This window comes from Pelodiscus sinensis, chromosome 3 (genome assembly GCF_052426305.1).
Source record: "Pelodiscus sinensis isolate ZL-2025 chromosome 3, ASM5242630v1, whole genome shotgun sequence".
NCBI classification, from domain to species: Eukaryota; Metazoa; Chordata; order Testudines; family Trionychidae; genus Pelodiscus; species Pelodiscus sinensis.
Window position 1 is genome coordinate 148,131,336 of NC_143054.1, and position 22,176 is coordinate 148,153,511.

The 22,176-nt window shown below is 41.2% G+C and overlaps 2 protein-coding genes across 2 annotated transcripts in view; one reads left to right on the plus strand and one right to left on the minus strand.

The window, feature by feature from the left end:
- Window positions 1-22,176, plus strand: part of RCOR3 (REST corepressor 3) — a 460,088-nt gene that overhangs the window by 255,932 nt on the left and 181,980 nt on the right. The gene's annotated exons all lie outside the window — the stretch shown is intronic.
- Window positions 1-22,176, minus strand: part of KCNH1 (potassium voltage-gated channel subfamily H member 1) — a 269,858-nt gene that overhangs the window by 183,795 nt on the left and 63,887 nt on the right. The window contains exons 5-6 of the mRNA XM_075925116.2: window positions 21,779-21,897; window positions 2,711-3,103 (exon numbers count right to left, since the gene is read on the minus strand). Coding sequence (XP_075781231.1) covers window positions 2,711-3,103; window positions 21,779-21,897 — 512 coding nt within the window. The remainder of the gene's footprint in view (window positions 1-2,710; window positions 3,104-21,778; window positions 21,898-22,176) is intronic.

Here is a 22,176-nt window from a genome sequence, read left to right on the forward strand (position 1 = left end):
GGGAGATTTAAATTCCCACTTCATTTGCAATTGCGATATGTCTAATTTGCATCCCTTTTACGGAAAAGGGATGCAGTCTAGACACAGCCATCATGTAGAAGAGATGTATGAATTACTGCAACTTAGGATCTCTCTCCAGATTTAACAAGGTTTCCTATAGCACCTTAAAAACTAACAGATGTTTTGGGGCATAAGGTTTCAGGGGTCAAAACCAGTTTGTCAGATGCATGGAGTCTATGCATCGGATGGTTTTGAGCCACAAATGCTTATGCCCAAATAAATGCATTAGTCTTTAAGGTATCACAGGATTCCTTTTTCTTTTTACAGATACAGATTAACACAGCTACGCCTCTGAGACTCTTAGACTCAGACTTTCTAAATTTGGCCCTTCAAAGAGATGGACTGTGTTTAGCTCTCCTCTGAAACAGTTCATAATGAAATGAACAACACACACTGACCCAAATCTTCAGGTGGTGTAAATTGTCATAGCTTCCTACTCAATTTACATTGATTTATGCCAACTAAGGATCTGGCCCCATTCAGGGAAGTAGTGGTGAACAGCATTACAACAACAATATCAAGAAAGATGTTTTCTTAGCTTGAATGTGATAGCTAGAATGACAAGTAAGAACATATTTTTCTGATTAAAAACTGTTGAAGAAGCATAGGATAATCACATGGTATGAAGCAATTGTTCCCCTGTGAATGACAGCTTTATCCTATGACTCTGGAGAACCAAGTTCCAAGTATAACAATCATAATCATGCCATAAAATCATTGCAGTAACTATGTACATATCTGAGCTCACTTTCAGGCTTTTCATTTCTGCGTGATGGCCTCTAGCCATTCACACCTGGGCGTGTTCTGTTTGTCACCCTACCAGAAGCAGACTAAGGTTATCCAGGGCTTCTCCAGCAGGTCAGCGATGATTTGCTACTGTTCTAGGAATGTAAAGAAATTCATCTAGTTATTTATTTTGGGGTTTTTAACTCTACTGTAGACACCACATACATTTATAAACTCTACTGTAGATGGCAGCTACTGATCATGTGACCAATCTTTCTATTGCTTTATCAGTACCATGATTATCCACTACAGCAAAATGTCAGCGTCTTGCACAGAAGTCTTCCCTTTGCCAGAATTTGTGACAAACGAATATTTAAGAACAGGATTTACAAGGTTTTAGGGGTGATTTCACCTGTGTTATTTCAGTCTGCAGCTGTATGAAAAACAAAAACTACCTTAAGGGAATTAAATCTCAGATACCATTACATCTGCTTCTTTGCACTTAATAGTTTTCCTTCCTATCCCCAGTCAAAGGGGGAAAACTAATATTTTACATGGATCTAATGAGATGAATGATTCTTTGTTTCCCATGGCTATTTTATGTAATCATACAAGAAGTTATGTTGTTTTATGGTATTAGCTTGAAAACTAGTGTCCAGTGAAATTAAGAAATCTGTCATGAAATCAGGATAGATAGGTTACACTTTACATTAAGGTTCTTTTTATAAAGGATGAATAAACAATTAATAGATATTAGAAGCATGTGACAGGCATGAGTAGTTTTCTAAAAGGGTCTCTCAGTGCAACAAAAATAACCGTTCACAGGATTGCAAACTGAGAACTTGCATCACAACAGAAGGTGGGAGTGAGTCCCACTAAATAAGGGAAGGGGGAGGATGTGGCTCGGACACATAATATGTTGAGTAATCCTGTTAACTTCATCATGAGCGCATTACTACAAGCATTGTTGCAGCTAGTTATAGCACATTGCTACATGATGTTATAGTTGATTATAAGCAACCTGTTAGACTCATATTTACAAACTAACAATGTATTGAGCTATCCATTAGTTATTTAACCACCCTTTATAAACAATTTGTACATATCTCTAATATATAAGATGATCCATTTTTGTTATGTGCAATCTAGTCTAAATGCCTAGAAGTAAAACTGTTAAAGCTACAATCTACCTCCTTGGAATTAGCCCAAGGAAGTGTCTTGCTCCTCAGCTGGCTTATGGCTGGCCCTGAAAAAGGGGAACAAGGATGGAGGGAAAGTTCCATGATTTCTCTTCGGGCCCTTCTCCTAGGCATTAAGTCATTAAGCCAAGCTGCAGAAAGGTAGTTTCTGGTAAACGTTTGCTGTGCCATGTCTTTCAAGCCATGGTGCATGGACAACCGTAGTCTGCAGAGAGCTTGCTAGCCATATCATGCAGGCTGCCTGCCTCCTTTCTAGCTGCACATCAAAGACAGTGCATAAGAACAGTGAACAATTTCCTGATCTTACTTGCCCTATAAAATTTGTCACTAATTGCCAATGGTATGTTATTCAGTCGCCAATAGGAGACAACAGGGTCAGCAATCAGGGCACTTGCCCTGAGCACTAACTTCCAGGAGTACTTGTCCATTTTGGGGAGGGAACACATTTGGCTAGTCTGCCCAGGGCAAGGACCAAAATGGTTTTCCAGCCTACGTGGCAACACATTTAGGGCCAGTCCTGGTATTGGAGGTGGTACGTGCAAGACAGTATCTACATTATGTTGCATAGATATGAATATGCAGCAACAATTGCTGTGGACCACTAAAGGGAGACATGCTCATACACTAAGCCAGAATATTTACAAGTATCAATTTCTTCTTTTTTTAGGAGGGGAAGGATTAAAAAACAAAAATAAGAGTACTGGAAATGAGGCTGGTGTACTAACCTCATCAACATTCTCAAAGGCATTGATGACATCATACGGCAAGCATGAAAGCAGATCAATCACGAACCAGGTCTTCAGGTAGTTCATGCGGATCAGCTTTGGGTCAGAGATCACCTCTCCAGCTGGCCCGACGAAGGTGGTATGGAAATTAAGTACAATATCCACTAAAAATATAACATCTACAATGCTATCTACCACCAGCCAGGCCACATTGTTCTGTTTAGTTTTAAAGGAGACATTGTATGGGACCAAAATAGCAGTGTAGAAGGTTAAAATCAGGATGATCCAGTCCCAGGTGGTCTTGAAAACACAATAATGTAGAATGATATGTGGAGGAGTCTTTGGTGCCTCTTGTTTGTATTGTGGAAGGATTTCAGAGCCCAGCTGCAGTACCTGGAGTGACAGATATTTCAGAAAAAAGGAAATATTTTTCACTTTTTTTATTATTGAGCCCAGCAAAACATTTAATAGAATTAGTGGTTGTTATAGAAAGTCACTACTCCTTTTAACACTAAAGAGTAGCAAGTACAACAGAAACCTTTTAAATAAACTGGTTGCCTCCACATCTGTTCACTACTAGTTTTTATAGTGTAGTGGTTTCCTATTTGCATTGTGGTAGCCATTTGATGTTAGACACAGACCAGAGTCAGTTATAGGTCCTGGCTTCCCCATAGCACTCCCTGCTGGCCAAGCATGGCTCTTGCCGGCACTCTGCACCACTTTCTTGTCACTGGGGTTTTGTGCCTCCCCCAGGGAATCCACATGGTTCAGTCATCCAGCAAGGTCACTTTCAAAGTTCAGTCCAAACAATCCAAAAGTACTTTTGCCTCACCTTAGTTCCTCTTCTCAGCACTATCTGGGATCCTTTTAAGGCTCCCTGTTCTGGCACAGAACATGCTTTCCTGAAGTCCCTTCACAGTCTCAGCTCCCCATGGAGCTACCCATAGCATGCTGGCTCCATTCCTGGAGTCTTTCAACTCTTCCCACAAAGCCCAACTTGTTCCCTGTAGATCTTCCTGCAAATTGAGTTATCTCAGCTCTCCCAGGAGGCCCAAATGATTCCGTGTCACCTGATGCTAATGTATCCAGTCCTCTTGGGCTGGGCAGCAGCTAGCTATGGCACAGGCAGGGCTAACAGACCAGGGCTGGCTAGCCTAGTGCCCCTTCCCCCTTAAGGGTATGTCTGCAGTGCCACTGGGAATGAGCTTCCCAAACAGCTCAAGAGATGTTTCTACCCTGGCTGGCAGGCTCATACAGACCCCCATTACACAAGGCACTGAAAACACATGTAGCAAGAGGTGAATTCTGCCATGAAGAGTTTACAGTCTAAACAGACGAGAGATAGACAGAGCGGGAAGGGAAGCAGAACCAAGGGGTTACTTGCACAAAGTCATTGGCAAAACCAGGAATAGTACCTAGCTCTCCTTACTCCTGGCCCAGAACCACAACCACTGGACCACACTGTCTATGAACGCTGTTGATTTAATTCTCTGTTGTACTGAGGGAATGATGTGGCATGAATAAATTAGTATTTGCTGCACTACATTGTGGGGCATAAAGGTAAAACTATCTTTGCTTTCAACACCACAAAACTGTACCATTAGCCAGGAACTTATCATCATTATCAACCAGGAGCTCAGCTTCTAATTTTCACTTTCTATGAAACAATTCAGACATCAGGAATCCTAAATACCTGAACACATAGGATCTGAGTATGACCTCTTTTAGATCCAGATTCAGCAAAGCACTAAAGCAAAGGCTTAACTTTAAGCATGCACTTAAAACCCATTGACCACAGACTCAGCTTGAAATAATGTCCATTTAAAAAACGAGGCCTTGGATTAATTTTACCCCAGTGTAACTCCACAGGCTTCAACAGGGTTACCCTTGATTTACACACTGAAATGACTGAATAGAATCAGACCAGGAAGGTTTTGAACCTGATGTTCCTTTCACACTAGGGAGAATCAGAAGTGACTCAATTTAAGTCAATGCATGCACACAGGCATGAAACCAGAGTAAGATAAGAATCAGGCTCTTAAATTTTTTCCTAAATAAAAAGACTTGCATTGGCTCAATGATAAGTGAAAAATGAGAGGAAGACAAAGGCATTGCCAGGGGAAGGCAAGTCATTTCCAAAAAACAAGTGGAGTCTGGGAAAGATTTTTGGATCTTGCATTCTTTTTTCATGTTTACTAGTAGCATGCCCATTGATCTGCTTTGAAGAATGGTCCAGAGCAATGAAAATGGGAGAAGGAAAATTAAAACTGTAGGAGGAGGTCAGACAATAGTCCCTAGCAGGAGTTATCCACGCATCAGCTTTTTAATATCTTTTAATACACAGGCTTATTTGCAGACTTTGCTGAATCTTTTAAAATTTTCTTTTGTGAGCTGATGGCTATTTCTAACAGATTAAACCTAAAGGAAAAAAGGAGAGCGATCAGCTCTGGTATTCTGTCTATAGGGTTGCTGTTTCAGATTTTGACTATGAGTGGGGGCAACCTGTGCATATGGTGGAGGTAAGGGGGCTGACTGAGGACAGCAGCTTCAGCACTCTTACTGAGCATGCTCAGTACAAGCCAAGGAGCAAACTGGGGGGACCAATCCCATTTGCTCTCCCACATACATCACCTCTTTCCAAGAGCTAGGGGAGCTGCTATAAAAGATTTCCCTAAGGTAAGACAGGAGGAAGAAGAGGGATGGACTGAGTGGAGGAAGTGTGTTTGCGGAGAAGCTGAGAAGAGAAAGATTCAGTCAAGTACCAGAGAAAAGGTACTAGTTGGAGAAGCGGCCCAGGTAAAAAGCTGCTGTCTTAGGACTAGAGTGAAAGACCCTGAGCAGTTACCTCTGCCTAGGGTTCTTGGGCCAGAACCTGGAGTAGTGAGTGGGCCTGGGTTCCTGCACCACAGAAATAACTAATTCTGGAAAAAGAAGGCCCAGGATTTATGGAGGGATTTCTCCCTCCCCATTCATTGACTTTGCCAAGGATGGAAATGGCTCAATAAGCTGCAACTCTGACCTCTAGAAAAGCATCAGAGACAGCGTAGAGAGTCACAGCGAGCCTCTGAAGCATATAATAACTGCCTAAGGAGCGCAGGACCCACAGGGCACAGCCTAGAACTCTGCCACAATAGTCTTACTTTGTTACTAACTTAATGGGGAGAGAGTGACTTCAGGACTCTTGGGCTCTATCTCAGCTCTAGAAGTGGACTAGGGTCTAGTGGATTAAAGCTGGGGGCAGATACTTTTGACCTCTATATAAGATCAGAATGGCTATACTGTGGGCCTTTCCATCTTCTCCTGGCAAAGAGTTCCACATGTTGACTGTGAAGAAATAATTTGTTTTGTATGTTTTAAATCTCCTGCCTATACATTTAATTGTCTCAGCTTCTTGAGTTATGTTAGTGAAGGAATGAATAACATTTTCTTATTCTATTTTTCTACACCATTCATGATTTTCTAGACCTGTAACATATCCCCCCACCCTTTTGTCATTTTTTTTCCAAGCTGAACAGTACTAGTCTTGCTAACCTCTCTTCATATGGAAGTTGTTCCTTACCCCTAATCATTTCTGTTGCCCTTTCTGGACCATCTCCAAATCCAATTTATCTTTTTTTAGATGGGGTAACCAGATCTGCATGCAGTATTCAAGATGTGGACATATAATGACTTAAGACAGAACATATCATATTGCCTCAATATATTTATCTGTTCCTTTCCTAATGATTCCCAATAGTCTGTTAGCTTTCTTGTTTATAGATTGCCACAGCATATTGAGTAGACGTTTTCAGGCAACTACCCATTATTTTTATACGTAGTTATATGTTTTTGCAGGTGTCTTACTTTGCATTTAACAACACTGGATTCCATCTGCCCTTATGTTACCCAATCACCCAGTTTTCAGAGACCCATTTGTAACTCTTTGCAGTCAGCTTTGCAAACAGGGACAGCAAACAAGGAGTTTTGAGAAGGAGTTCTCCAGGTAAAGGAGGAGGAAATACAGGACCCTTGAGATAAGTGGTTGTCTGTAGTGTGTGTTTGTGTGTTACTTGCTATATGCTGAGCTTGTGTTTGGTTTGTTTGTTTGAAGGAGCATGTACTGTGGCCAGCAGTTGGAAGCTGTGAGCTTCTAAAGGTTTGAAATCTAGAAGCCTCTGTTCATTGGCTGAGCCTTATTTAGAGGGCTGGACTATCAGGAAGTCCAGGGCTTTATAAAACAGTGAATCAGCGACCAGGGAAAGCAAATAAGGAGTTTTGAGAGGGAGTTTGGAAGGGGAGTGGGAAGGGGCCGAGGTAGATTTGCCACTCTTCATAGTTTAGTTTAAAGTTTTAATCAAAACTTCCTGATTTAACTAAATACCCTATCAATAATCTAGGTAGCTGTAGGACAGAATGCAGACAGAAGCCCAGAAGCAGAGTGGGAGGCTATCCTGTTTATTGCACTCAGTGTAGCATGTATGATTACCTGCCCTGTGGGCGGGTGGTATATGTGTGCATTTGGTGCAAGGAGCTCCTGGCCCTCAGAGACTGTGTACGGGCTTTGGAGGCTAGGGTGGCTGAACTAGAGGAGCTGAAGGAGGCAGAGAGATATGTTGATGAGGCTTTCTGGGACACTGTAGAATTGTCCCACCTCCAGTCAGATAGCCCCTGCGCTGTTAAGGAATATGAAAGGCTCAGGGAAGGAGAGCAGTCAACGAGAGCAAAGGGAAACTTTCCCATAGTTGGGACCCACCTGCCAGATGTTGGGGTATCCTCAGGTTCCTCTCTGGGGGAGGGAACTCCAGTCATTAGGAAAAGGCAGGTATTAGTAATGGGGGAGTGGCACTATACATGAAAGAAAATTTACAATCAAATGAAGTAAAAATCTTAAATGAATCAACATGTTCCATAGAATCTCTATGGATAGTAATTTTCTGCTCTAATAAGAATATAAGAGTAGGGATCTATTATCGACCAGGACAGTAACAGTGACTATGAAATGCTAAGGGAGATTAGAGAGGCTATCAAAATAAAGAACTCAATAATAGCAGGGGATTTCAACTCTCCCCATATTGACATGTCACCTCAGGACAAGATGCAGAGACAAAATTTCTTGATACCTTAAACAACTGCTTCTTGGAGCAGCTGGTACAGGAACCCACATGAGGAGAGGCAATTCTCGATTTAGTCCTGATTGGCACGCAGGATCTGATCCAAGAGTTAACTATAACAGTACTGCTTGGGAATAGTGACCATAATATAATAACATTTAGCATTCCTGTGGTGAGAAGAACACCTCAGCAGCCCAACACTGTGTCATTTAATTTCAAAAAGGGGAACTATGCAAAAATGAGATTAGTTAAACAGAAATTAAAAGGTACAGTGATTAAAGTATAAGCCCTGCAAGCTGCATGGACACTTTTCAAAGACTCCATAATAGAGGCCCAACTTAAATATATACCCCAAATTAAAAAACATAGTAAAACTAAAAAAGAGCCACCGTGGTTTAACAACCATGTAAAAGAAGCATCAGTGGACAGCCAAGCTAGTCTGTTACAGAAAAAAACAACAAATGGTCTGGTAGCACTTTATAGATTAATAAATGGGGTCTCCCCCATCACTGGACAATGTAGGTATCGATCCCACTGTCTCTCACATGCTAAGGAAGCACTCTGCCACTTGAACTAACCATTTGTTGTTTTTTTCTGTAAAAGAAGCAGTGAGAGATAAAAAGGCATCTTTTAAAAAGTGGAAGTCAAATCCTAGTGAGGTAAATAGAAAGGAGCATAAACACTGCCAAATTAAGTGTAAAAATGTAATAAGAAAAGGAGTTTGAAGAACAGCTAGCCAAAAACTCCCAAGGTAATAATAAAAGGCTTTTAAGTACATCAGAAACAGGAAGCCTGCTAAACCACCAGTAGGGCCTCTGGATGATAGAGATACAAAAGGAGTACTTAAAGACGATAAAGTTATTGCGGAAAAACTAAAATAATTCTTTGTTTCCGTCTTCACAGCTGAGGATGTTAGGGAGATTCCCAACCTGACCCGTCCTTTGTAGGTGACAAATCTGAGGACTTGTCACAGATTGAAGTGTCATTAGAGGAGGTTTTGGAATTCAATTGATAAACTTAACAGTAACAAGTCACTGGGACCGGACGGAATTCACGCAAGAATTCTGAAAGAACTCAAATGTGAAATTGTGGAACTATTAAGTATGGTTTGTAACCTATCCTTTGAATCAGCTTCTGTACCTAATGACTGAAAGATAGCTAATTTAACGCCAATATTTAAAAATGGCTCTATTGGCGATCCCAGCAATTACAGACCGGTAAGTCTAACGTCAGTACCGGGCAAATTAGTTGAAACAATTGTAAAGAATAAAATTGTCAGACACATAGAACATAATTTGTTGGGCAAAAGTCAACATGGTTTCTGTAAAAGGGAAACAATGTCTTACTAGAATTCTTTGAAGGGGTCAACAAACATGTGGACAATGGGTATCCAGTAGATATAGTGTACTTAGATTTCCAGAAAGCCTTTGACAAGGTCCCTCACCAAAGGCTCTTACATAAATTAAGTTGTCATGGGATAAGAGGAAAGATCCTTTCATGGACTGAGAACTGGTTAAAAGACAGGAAACAAAGGGTAAGAATAAATGGTAAATTTTCAGAATGGAGAGGGGTGTTCCCCACGGGTCAATCCTAGGACCAATCCTATTCAACTTATTCATAAATGATCTGGAGAAAGGGGTAAACAGTGAGGTGCAAAGTTTGCAGATGATACTAAACTGCTCAAGGTAGTTAAGGCCAAAGCAGACTGTGAAGAACTTCAAAAAGATCTCACCAAACTAAGTGACTGGGCAACAAAATGGCAAATGAAATTTAATGTGGATAAATGTAAAGTAATACACATTGGATAAAATAACCCCAACTATACATATAATATGATGGGGGCTAATTTAGCTACAACTAATCAGGAAAGAGATCTTGGAGTCATCATGGATAGTTCTTTGAAGACATCCATGCAGTGTGCAGCGGCAGTCAAAAAAGCAAACAGGATGTTAGAAATCATTAAAAAACGCATAGAGAATAAGACAGAGAATATCTTATTGCCCTTATATAAATGTATGGTACGCCCACATCTGAAATACTATGTTCTCATCTCAAAAAAGATATACTGGCATTGGAAAAGGTTCAGAGAAGGGCAACTAAAATTATTAGGGGGGTTGGAATGGGTCCCATATGAGGAGGGATTAAAGAGACTGGGACTTTTCAGCTTGGAAAAGAGGAGACTAAGGGGAGATAGGGTAGAGGTCTATAAAATCATGAGTGGTGTGGAGAAAGTGAATAAAGAAAAGTTATTTACTTGTTCTCATAATACAAGAACTAGGGGGCCACCAAATGAAACTAATGGGCAGCAGGTTTAAAACAAACAAAAGGAAGTTCTTCACACAGCGCACAGTCAATCTGTGGAACTCCTTGCCTGAGGAGGTTGTGAAGGCTAGGACTATAACAGGGTTTAAAAGAGAACTAGATAAATTCATGGAGGTTAAGTCCATTAATGGCTATTAGCCGGGATGGGTAAGGAATGATGTCCCTAGCCTCTGTTTGTCAGAGGGTGGAGATGGATGGCAGGGGAGAGATCGCTTGATCAGTACCTATTCAGTTCACTCCTTCTGGGACACCTGGCATTGGCCACTATCGGCAGACAGGGTACTGGGCTGGATAGACCTTTGGTCTTACCCAGTATGGCCATTCTTATGTTATGTTCTTCTTAACTATTTTGAGTAATTTTGTAGTATCTGCACATTTTGCCACCTCACTGTTTACCCCTTTTTCTAGAACATTTATAAATGTAACTGTACTGGTCCAAATGCAAATCCCAGCAGCACAACACTCATTCTTACTCTTTTTTCTCCTTACCTTTTAAGTGTCATTTCATAATGATCTAATGATGCTTCAGTTACTTGACTGACCAGTCATTTGTTGTTCTTAATTACCTGCCTCCCTGTCTTTATAACAAAACTGCAAGCAACTCAAACTCTGTTGCATTTAAGAACTGCCTCTGGAGCCAGGGCATGCAGCTTTATGCACACCTCAAGTATGAAATCCAAGGGTTCAAAATTTAGGGGAGCTACTGCCCCCAGCCTTCGCTCTCCCTCAGTGGTGTCCTTGTATAAACATCCTAGGACCTGATTTTTTTTTGTCATTCTGCACCTTTTTATGATTAATCACATCTATGCTGAGGGAATGCAAAATAGCACTACACCACAATGGTAGCATTTCATGATCATTTTGCACAGAGGTAAAAGACCATGCAAGGATGGGGAAAATCAGTCCTGCTTATTGTGAGAGTCCAACTTCTACACAATGAAGCAGTGTGGGCTGATCAGAGCCAGAGAGAGCTTTGCAGGCTGTGAGAACCCAAGATCAAACAGAGCATCATCAATGATCCAGAATGATATGAAAAATGTTTTCAGAGAGAGCCACAAAATGAGAGGATCAGCATGTGGGGCTGTAATTAGAAGCCATGTACAGCACTCCAGGCTAGGATTTGGTCCCGGCTATCACAAAGTCTCCCTGGAGACCTATCATGCCAGCTCTGGACCTTATTCACTAAAGGCCTCATGTGACAGGAAATCTGCCCTCACGTGCTTAGAGAAGCTAGAGGTGAGAAAAGGTGGCAATAACCCCCTCTCTGTCAGGAGGCTGCAGCTAGCCACTCTCATTCCCCAAAAGTGTGTGGTACTGGCTGTTGCAGCAGCTTCAGCAGATGCTCACAGATGAGCTGATTCAGCACATACTAGAGGCAACTTTGCCAGGAGGGCTCATTCGGAGCTCCAGCCACAAGTGTTGGGGTGCCTGCCCTGATAACAGCCCTGCCAAAGAGGCAGCACTGCAAATACCTCTGTCCATTTCCTTCAGAGCACAGCTGTGGGTGCACCCTTTGAAGCACTGTGCATGAAGCCAACTATTGGTTTCAATGGGAGTTCTGCACAAGTACCAATGTTAAGATAGAGTCCCAAGTCTGACTGCAAGACAACTTCTCCAGACTACTCATCCACTGCAATGATTGGTCAGTGTGCACTTCTCATCTCGGCCAATTGCAGGTGGCATTCTAAAGATCAGTTACATAGATTTTAGTTCCATGGTACCAGCCACAGCTAGAACATTTTTTATCGCCGCTTAAATGTGGGGCAAAACCATGATTGCTTCTTGTAACACTGCTGCGGATACTCAGAGCTGTAAGCCACTGTGTGACCTCTCTACCTAAGCAAGAACAAGTTTTGCTGAGGACTAGACTGTCTCTCAGTTCCCTGCCACACTCACACCAGTTCATCTTTCTCACCATCAAATTCCTCAAGCATCTCCCAGCCAAGATCTTGCCTAACAGATAATGACCAGTGAAGATATCAATTTTGCTGCTCTGCTGAAGAGTCAATACATCACACCATATTCATTCAACTGGGTTAAAACACACCGATCCCTTCAAACACTAAATTAATTTGTAGTAAAAATATAACAAGTTTTTTCAGACCGGCATGAATTAGGTGACATCAAATAAAAGTAGAAATGGTTACAAGAAAATAAAAGTAAAAACACGTCTAAAATGTAAATTCAATATGTTACAGCCTTGGTTCAAGGGAGATTTCTTACCAGTCTTTTTATTTCCTGCCATATCTGACTCTACCTTTGTCACGGCCTTCCACAGAACAAGGTGCTGGTTTCCTCTGTCTTTCTAGGTGAAAGAGCTTTGCTTAAGCAGGTTTCTTACTTGGGTTCAGGTCCCTGAGGCTCCAACCCTCTTGGCTGAAGAGCCCATCTTTCTCATCCTGCAAAAGCTGTGACCCTTTGTATCTGTCAAGCACTGAATGCCAAGTTGGCTTTTTCTCTCTCCTTATATCCTCCTAAATTCACTGCTTCACCTCCAGGCTCAGGATGCTCTCATGCTGTTGTACCCTTACTGTGAGCTTCACATCCCCCTGATTCATATGTAAACTGAACTTCCATTGTTTTAATTCTACTATGCTTAATTTATATGCGAGACAAGTAGGTTGCTTCCTTCCTTCCTTTCTGGGAAAAAACTGAATCTCTCCCTTTGTTTGTCATAGACGTGAAAACATAATGAGAATCCATAGTTCCTCCTCTCACATTCACACATACATTTCACAACAGTATTAATCAGTGTCACCAGCTTGTGTATGATAATCTGTATCTCAAATGGATAATGGAAGTTATGACAGAAGTGAGTACGGTACACTGGGTTAAACCAGCTGAAACTCACTAGTACATGCTAGGTAGGTCCTTAGCATCTGGCACTGGGGTGCTTGTGGAGGTCATACTATTTATGCCATCAAAAAGTCCTTGGAGACTAGAATAGTGATAGAAATGTAGCCGTGTTAGTCTGGTGTAGCTAAAACAAAATACAGGACTATGTAGCACTTTAAAGACTAACAAGATGGTTTATTAGATGATGAGCTGGCCCACGAAAGCTCATCATCTAATAAATGATCTTGTTAGTCTTTAAAGTGCTACATAATCCTGTATTTTGTCTTGGAGATTAGGGTTGTCATTTTTGGCTACTTTAACACAGCCACAGGCAGACATTGGCAGCTCTCTCCTGACAACCATCTTTTAAAGTCTGGAAATATATATGTGAATCTCAACAGTGGAAAAACCCTGGAAAATAAAAATAACTTGCCCTTAGTATGAGTAAATTGGATTTTAGAATTTAGATTCTAGAGGTGAAATTTTCAAATGCACTCAGGATTGGCCTAATTCTGAAACCCTGAAACTAAAGAATAAAACTTCCAATTCTTAATTAATGCTAAGAGCTTTTGAAAACCTTGCTTCATGTAAATTAGAAAAAACATTGTCTGGAAAGTTAATCATGTAGTCACACAGGTATATGCGGGATAGATCTTACTATTTTTTTATTTCTATCTGTGCTGAACCTAGAAACTATGGGCCAAATTCTGGTCCCAATTACTCTGTTGTATATCAGGAGTAACTTCAATAAAGTCAGTGAAGTTACAGTGATTCACAATTAAATTAAGTGGAATACAAATCAGACCTTGGGGCTCAAGTCATTATGAAGATGCACAACTTGACTGTGTCATTTTTCTTAATTATTATCAACTATCAACATAATTACTCTCCCTTACTATATTAGAAGTAGCTCAATGACTCTTTGGCATAGAAAAGCAGCTCAATGACTCTTTGGCATAGAAAAGCCAAAGCAAGTAATTCAACCTCTTTTTGTTTTGAAGATCATACTATTCTTCACTGCACTAACAGGCTTAGTAAAAGGTATTTTAACTCTAGGCCCCCCATTCAAATTAGGTTCAGGTTGATAAGGACCATTTATAGCTAACCACTGTTGGCTACTTGACCTGTTTAAATTAGTAGGTAGTCATTGGTTTGGCTGCATTCCTCACAGAGATATGGCCTTGTTGCAAACACCATCACCACATCTAAGGCTTTTTTGCCATTCTCAGAAGGAAAAACAAAGACATGGAAACTGAACTATTCTCTCACCCAGGCAGATGGACGCAGAGCAGTAGGTCATCTTGCACTGCCTTTCCCAGTGCTCTATCTGTTCTGCAGGAAAATTACCGTATATACTCTAACATAAGCCCGGCCAACCCCCCAAACTTACAGCAAAAATTGGTAAAAAGTCAATGACCCATCTATAAGCCAACTCCAGAGTTCAGACTTCCAGTCCCAGCTCTTCAGTGTCAGCACAGGTTGAGGGACATGCAGGCTGCAGGCACGGAGCCTCTCAGCTCCGATTGGCTGCTGTTCACTGTTCTCAGCCAAAGGGAGCTGAGAGGCTCCATGCCTGCAGCCTGAACGTCCCTCAGCCAGGGACACTTCCCACGGCTCCCACTGGCTGGGGGAGCTGAGGGAGCAGTGTGGGCCAAGGGACATTGCTGGCTGTCGCTTCCCACCACTCCCCTTCTCCGGGAATGGAGAAAACTGGGAAGAGCTGTTTCCCCGCCTTGAGAGCTACACGAGGGGTGAAGCACCTAACTGCCCCTTCATAATGCCTCCAAAAATGTAAATCACACCAAAGAACAGGGCTTTGTCCCCACACACACTGTACTAGCCAGCAAAACTAGTCAAATACAGAGAGAAGCACATGCTGCGCCAGCTCAAAGGATGGTGTATATGGATGCTTTCTTCATTCATCTCTGAGCTTTGGAAAAGATTGGGTCATCCTGAAGCACAACCCCTTTTGGCATGCCAACTTGGGAAATGTGCCCCAAGATTTGTAGTAGTTACCAGTTTATGTATACCAATTTTATTCCAGTTAGTAATCATGTATTTCTGCACCTGGGGGGAGAGGGAGAAAGAAGAATTATTTTTAAATTAATATGGAGAGAATGTAAGCAACTGATGCTGGTTGCAGACCAATCCCTTTAAATAAGCAAATGTTTCTTTACTATCAGAAACACATGTCTATAAAAAGTGAAACAGCCCTATTTTAGGTGGACTTTTTCCATTTTGTGTTTATACCACAATAATAGAATTATTTAGTTCAGAAAGTTATTAACAGAAGTATTATCCCCAATTATTTATGGTTCATCAGCTATAACCATGGTATTATCTGTGCTTATTATTTTTGGTAATAATGCCTGATGTTTTAATAGCTCTCCAAAGCTAGAGAATATTATTTCAAATAGAGAAAGGACAATTTTCATTAATATTTTTAACTATCACAAAATAAATACATTTTACCACAGACTTGTTACAGAAATGGGGAATGTGTCAACAGCCAGAACACAAAGTTAATCAAAAAAAATTGCCACTGTTATTTATGATTTTTTTTCAATCATAAAAGGCCTTAAAAAAAATCAGATCATGTGCAGCCAAATCTCACATTTGCACTTACTCATTCTCTCACACACAAACAAAAAGCCTAGGTTCTCAGTTTCTATTTGAAGTAGATATTAATAAGTTATAATTCCCCAGAAATGAGGGTTGACAGTGGAAAGTCTGACAAACCCTTTATTAAGCAGAGCTCCCAAAAGTCACTATAAATATAACTACCTTTATAACTTATATCGATTGTGTTTTTAATTGTAACATAAGCTTGTAAATAAAGAACTTTGTGGCAAAGGTATAGAATCAATCAGCCAGTATCTTCACTACAGAGAACAGGTACTGCGCCCAGTGTCCAGAGATTATGGTTCATAAGTCAGATGTGTGGTGGTTAAACAGTAAAAAGTGTGGCAAAGTCAGCCCACAACTGGGCCTCAGACCCCCATTCAACCCACAATCTTGCCAATAGTTTAGGTACTGCGGCACAGGTTTCTCTTGTCCTTGCCGGGGTTTGAATTTCTGTCCCTCAGCTAAAAGGGCTTTGGGGTATATCTGCATGGACTGGGTAAACCATTTCCCCTCTCCTCCCCCCAGCCAACGGCTGAACTCTCAGGCTACTTGGGGAAGGGAGCCCAAACACTCCTTGTCGGAGCCCCTCTCCTTCCCCGCTGGCAACGCTGACTTCTCTTTCTCAGTTTCTTAGATTCTCTCCTCTCCGCCTCACTCCAACCTCCTCTTCTACTCTCCTCACCTTCCCCCAACAGGGAAGTCTGTTTAAAAGATCCTGTGGCAGTCTGGAGTGAGATCAGTTGGCCCTAATTGATTTATAGCAACATCTCCGCTGCTCCCACTCTGCCCATGATAACTCTAGGTCGGCTACTCCTGACTGCCCAGAGTAACCCTCTGCTAATTAGCCAGGACCATTTCTGCTTTTTAGAGCTGCCTTTCTCTCTTCCTAATCTAGCCCTCTAGCCTGATCCTGTCACAAAGGATATTGATTAGTTTATATTCCATTGCAACTTCATTGTGTCTCTTCAAAATCATAGTGCATCTTAGCAGTTGTTAAGTAATACATTTCAGAGTTTCCCATATTAAATAACCAATCCTTGTCATGGCCAGAGAACTCTAAACTTGTTACCAGCTGGCTACTGTCCCATGACCAATGTGAAATGAATCATTGGTCTCAACTTGTCTTAGAACATGGTGAATGAGTGTCCACATCATACCACCCATGTCATTGCATGAACTGGCACTCTCAGAAGAGAGGCCAAGAACAGAACTGGCATGAGAGGGTAATTCTGTCTTCAGGTCATATTGATAAAGGGTAGAAGCTTACACACACTTCCCACACTTAACATGCTCTGTGGATAAACAAAGACCTTTTGCAGTCAAGCACCTTTCTTGAGCTAAGTTAACTTAAAACACAATACCCTCAATAAATACAGAGACTTCTAGAGCAAATTTCACTGACAGCAGAGAAAAAAGGATTAATTTTAACTTGAATGTAATACTCTAAAGCAGCTGCAGTTTTAAAGCGGCTCAGAAAAGGAGAAAAGCTCTCACAGAAGGCTTACAAATACAGTCTCATGTCCAAAACTGTCCAAAGACTTTTATAGAACAGGAAAGCTACCAAGCTAGACCACACCAAACACTCTGTAAGTAAAGAAAAATGGTCCTGTTTGTGATCACATGACCAGTTTTTACCCTGGTCTAACAACATTGGTTTCAGTGCAGTTACTTCCAATATACAATGATGTAACTGAGACCAGAACCAGACCCAATGATCATTTTAAAACATCAATGGCAATATCCAATTGGCAATTACAGGAACATTTCACACATGTAAAATAAGTTCCTGCCATCTGTACCAGTGAAAAGTCTTAGGACACATTATCCAGCAAAGAGTTGTACCACTGAAAAGTGCTATATAACAGTTAGTTATTATTATTATTATTATTCAATTAGATCAGAAACCAGCTTTGTGATTTTAAGGCGAAGAGGAAAAAGGGAAATATTTGAAGTGAAGGTAAAAATGACTGATGGTCTTGAAGGTGCGTAAAGGCGGCAGAGGGGGGGAGGAAAGTTGCCTGAAATTCTGCAATGCCAAAGCTACTACAGTAATAGAAATGTAGCCGTGTTAGTCTGGTGTAGCTGAAGCAAAATGCAGGACTATGTAGCACTTTAAAGACTAACAAGATGGTTTATTAGATGATGAGCTTTCGTGGGCCAGACCCACTTCCTCAGATCAAATTTTCTTCCACTATTTGATCTGAAGAAGTGGGTCTGGCCCATGAAAGCTCATCATCTAATAAACCATCTTGTTAGTCTTTAAAATGCTACATAGTCCTGCATTTTGCTAAAGCTACTACAAGCAGTGTCAGCCATATAGGATTACTACTGCAATCAGTTTGTCATTCTTGATTATCTGAGTACAGAGAAAAATCAAAGATAGAATACACAAGCTCCTTAGTCTGCACTGTCAAACCCACATAACTTTTCCTTTTCACACTCATGTTAAGTTAAAGAGCAGATACTGGCCAGGAGCTCACCTATTTTTCTTAGAGATCATAATACATTTTGGAGTAGGTTCTCAGAAGTGCTGAATACCCATGGTTCCCATTAAGCAATAACAGATTTGGCTATACTCAAGTCTTATCTAACTAAGACTTTTTTTCCTGTTGTCAGCAATTGTGTCAATTTCCTTGGTACTTGACAGAAGTGTTTGGGTAAATTGGGCTAATCCACTGTCAACACCACATCATTAACTATTATCCTCACCTGTGCAGCTTCACCTTTTGATGATAATGGATGCTGAATGTCCTTGTGTAGGCAAAGCTCATGAACCCACTGCAGGATGTTTGTGACTGTCTCTCCCTCTAGTGGCTAGAGCCCTAGCAAGAGAATACAAACCTTACAATACTATTACTTTCTCCTTCAGTTCAGATGACAAAGGTATGTGCTTTTGGAGATGGCTGTAAGTTCTATATCCACCAATCTGCACTGACCACAGCCCACCTCGCACCTGACCTTTTCCATTTGTTCCTCTTTAAAATCCTTGCCTGACACTCTGCCTCTTTCAGTTATTTATAGGGTCAACTAAATAGTCTCCTTCACTTCCCTGTGCTGTTTGCAGTGTTGCTATGTGCAGTTTTGCAGCTGGTTCTGTCCATTCTAGCAGTGGCTCGTGCATAGTCTAAAAATATTTCGATCCTGTTGGCCAAAAAGAAATTTGTAAATGACATCAGTGGGAGTTGGGTCAGACTCTTACATGACACAATTCTGAATGGCATGAAGGAGAGTGGCATTGTTGAGGGAAGACTTACACTACAGAAGCTGGATACATTTTTAAGATGGAGCACAATACGAGGAGTGTGTGCTGCTGCAGACATCGTTGACTAATAGCAGTAGAGTTGGGGGGTTTTCCCAATATAATAAAGCTGTGCACTCAACATGGGTCCTAGTTGCTGAAAAACACTTAAGATTTCGCCCTCCTTTTTGTCATAATGATATTGTGGAGTTTAATAGGGCTAAGGGAATTACTGTGCAGAATTTCAATCATTTCCCTTACAGAAGTGCCTTTCTAAATTAAATAAATTCCAGTGGGACTAGACACAAATATATTTGGGCAATCTCAGGCTCTGTGAGTGAGTAAAAGGGCCACAGAACCAATTACAGACAAAGTGACCTTCTAACGTTCTCACTCAGCAATAGTAGTGTGGTCTAACTGATAAGGCACTGGCCTCAGTGTCAGGAGTCCTGGGTTTTCAGCTCAGATCTATCACTGACAACATAAGTAATCTTGGGCAAAAATCACTTCACTGTTCTGTGATTCAGTTCCACGTCCTATAAAAGGGAGTATAAAGATATGTACTTTCTCTTCTCATTCATTTTTCGGTCCACAGATAAAAATCATTATATGAGAGTTTCTAATAGGATAAATGTTAAAAACACCTGCTATTAAACTCTTTAAGAGATTCAAATGAATTAGTGAGATTCATGTGTGGAACCTGATGGAAAATGACAAGCCCTTTTGAAGTGTATTCCTAAATTACCCAAGAAATGGCCAGTAAAGTGAGTGTCTGGCTACAATATTGATCAACAGCAACAAAAGAAGATATCTGACTTCTGAAGGCTACAAATCCTCAGCCCTAGCTTCCTCCTAGAAGTTCTTTCACCCCTTTCTACACAGACAGCCCTTGGACCAATAGGTTTTCCCAAGCTTCTCCACTGCACTATCCATAGCTTTCCCCACTTCTGTTATCCTCACATGAGCATTCCGAGACCCTTGGGAAAAAGGCAACATGTACGTGTTAGTATTAATACTCAGCCTGGACCAGTCCACACGAGAAATCTACTTCCTTGACACTACAGTACAATTAAATGATGGACAAATTTCCACCACCTTAAACCAGAAACCTACCGACCACCACACTTACCTTCATGCCTCCAGCTTCCATCCCAGACACATTTTTCAATCTATTATATACAGCCAAGCCCTAAGATATAACAGGATTTGCTCCGATTCCACAGACAGAGACAAACACCTACAAGATCTATACAGAGCATTCCTAAAACTGAAATACCCACCCAGAGAAGTGAAAAAACAGATCAAAAAGCCAGAAGAGTACCCAGACATTAACTACTTCAAGACAGACCCAAAAGAGAAAACAACAGAATTCCACTTGTCATCTACAGCCCACAACTCAAATCCCTCCAACACATTATCAAAAATCTACAACCCATCCTGGAAAATGATCCCTCACCCTCAGAGGCCTTGGGGGAAAAGCCTATTCTCGCTTACAGACAACCCCCCAACTTGAAACAAATTCTTTCCGGTAACCATGCTACACAGCTACATCATAAGCATCCAGGAACCCCGCCCTGCAATCAGCCCCAGTGCCAATTCTGCCCACATATCTATACAAGCGAATTCATCACTGGACCCAACCACATATGCCACCAAATCAGAGGCTTATTTAATTGCACATCAAATGCCAGTAATGCCCCACTGCAATATATATTGGACAAACTAGATAGTCCTTACGGGAAAGAATCAATGGACACAATCAGATATCTATATAAAGGGAACATACAGAAACCTGTTGGTGTACACTTTAATCTGCCTGGTTACTCATTAAGAGATCTTGAAGTTGCTGTTTTGTTACAGACCAATTCCACAAGCCAGATACACAGGGAAGGGTTGACACTTCAATTCATTCACAAGTTTAAGTCTCATGCCAATGGTCTGAATCAAGATACCAGATAGCTGGGACATTATCAATCAGCCAAACAATGAAGGTGCCAATGGTTCTCTGTCTGTGTAGAATCTGATGTTAGAACTCTTCCTCTCTAAATGCCAACTAATGGTCCTTATCTTCTTCTTTTAACGATCCAGTCTTTAGGTGCTTATAGACTATCAGTGTTGCCTGTTACATACCAGCTCGGCTTTCCCTTTGATATTTATATACCCACTGTCTCTTCCCCCCCCACCCATTTTTTCCTCCTCCCCCTCCCCCGTTCCCTATTTATTTTTGGTTCTGGACAGCCTACACTCCGGTCATCTGAAGAAATGGGCTGTGCCCACGAAAGGTCATGATACCGTCTACATGTTTTGTTAGTCCTTAAAGTGCTACCAGATCATTTGTTGTTTTTTTAAGTTTATCCTGTACAAACTAACTCGGCTATCCTTCTGAAGTATTAATATTGTTTATGACCTCTCTGATGATCATACAAGTGTGGATCCTATTATGCTTAGTTTTTATGGATGGCACTTACTGATTTATTGCCCAGGAGGATTTAGTGCCTTTCCTTCCACTTAGCCTGATCCCTATAGAAAAAGAGTACATAGGTAGTCTAGAGAGAACACTGTCAGCTACATAAGAACATGGAACTAGTATGTAACCATCTTTCCCATGGCTGGCTCTTGGAGCTTCTTTTCCACTGGAGTCCCACCTTCCTTCTCCTCTTCACTGTATTCAAAAGATATGTAAACTAGGCCTAGTATAGTTTCTTCATAAATAAGGCCTTGGTAATGTGGGACAAAATGAGACCTACTTCCATCTTTACTTTGTGGTAGATGGAATACTTCATGTATAGTGCATTTATGTGGGCCATTTATATGTAAACTGCACCAGAAGACAGTGATTTAAGGTTATGAATCATGTCTTCTAACCACAAGCTGGAATTCCATACATAGGCATACTGATTCAGCACTCACAATCGAGTGACATGTGCCACTCTCTCTCCTGGGGAAATGAAATATTACCTCAGCAAGCCGAGAATGCTTGTGCACGTTCTCTCCTTTCTGCACACTTGGAGCAAGCTGCTGAAGGACACCCCGGCTGCTCGTGAGGGCTCGTGTCAGGCGAGCAAACTTCCCCCAGCCTTGAGAAAACACAAAAAAGATAACAACAGTTACAAGAAACAATATCCAATTGTATTTCAGGAAGTCTCTCTTAATTCAAGGAATCAAATTCAGCAATAATAAAGGTAGTATAATTTAATTACAGGCCAGGTGGAAGTGAGTCAAGAAACAGATGTAAAGTGGCCAACAAGTGTAGCAATTCAATGGCTTTGCAAGAGGACAGTTACAGAAACTAAGTATTCCCTGGGGACAAAATTGTGCCCTGGAATAATCACCTATTGAAGTAAGTGATCTGATTC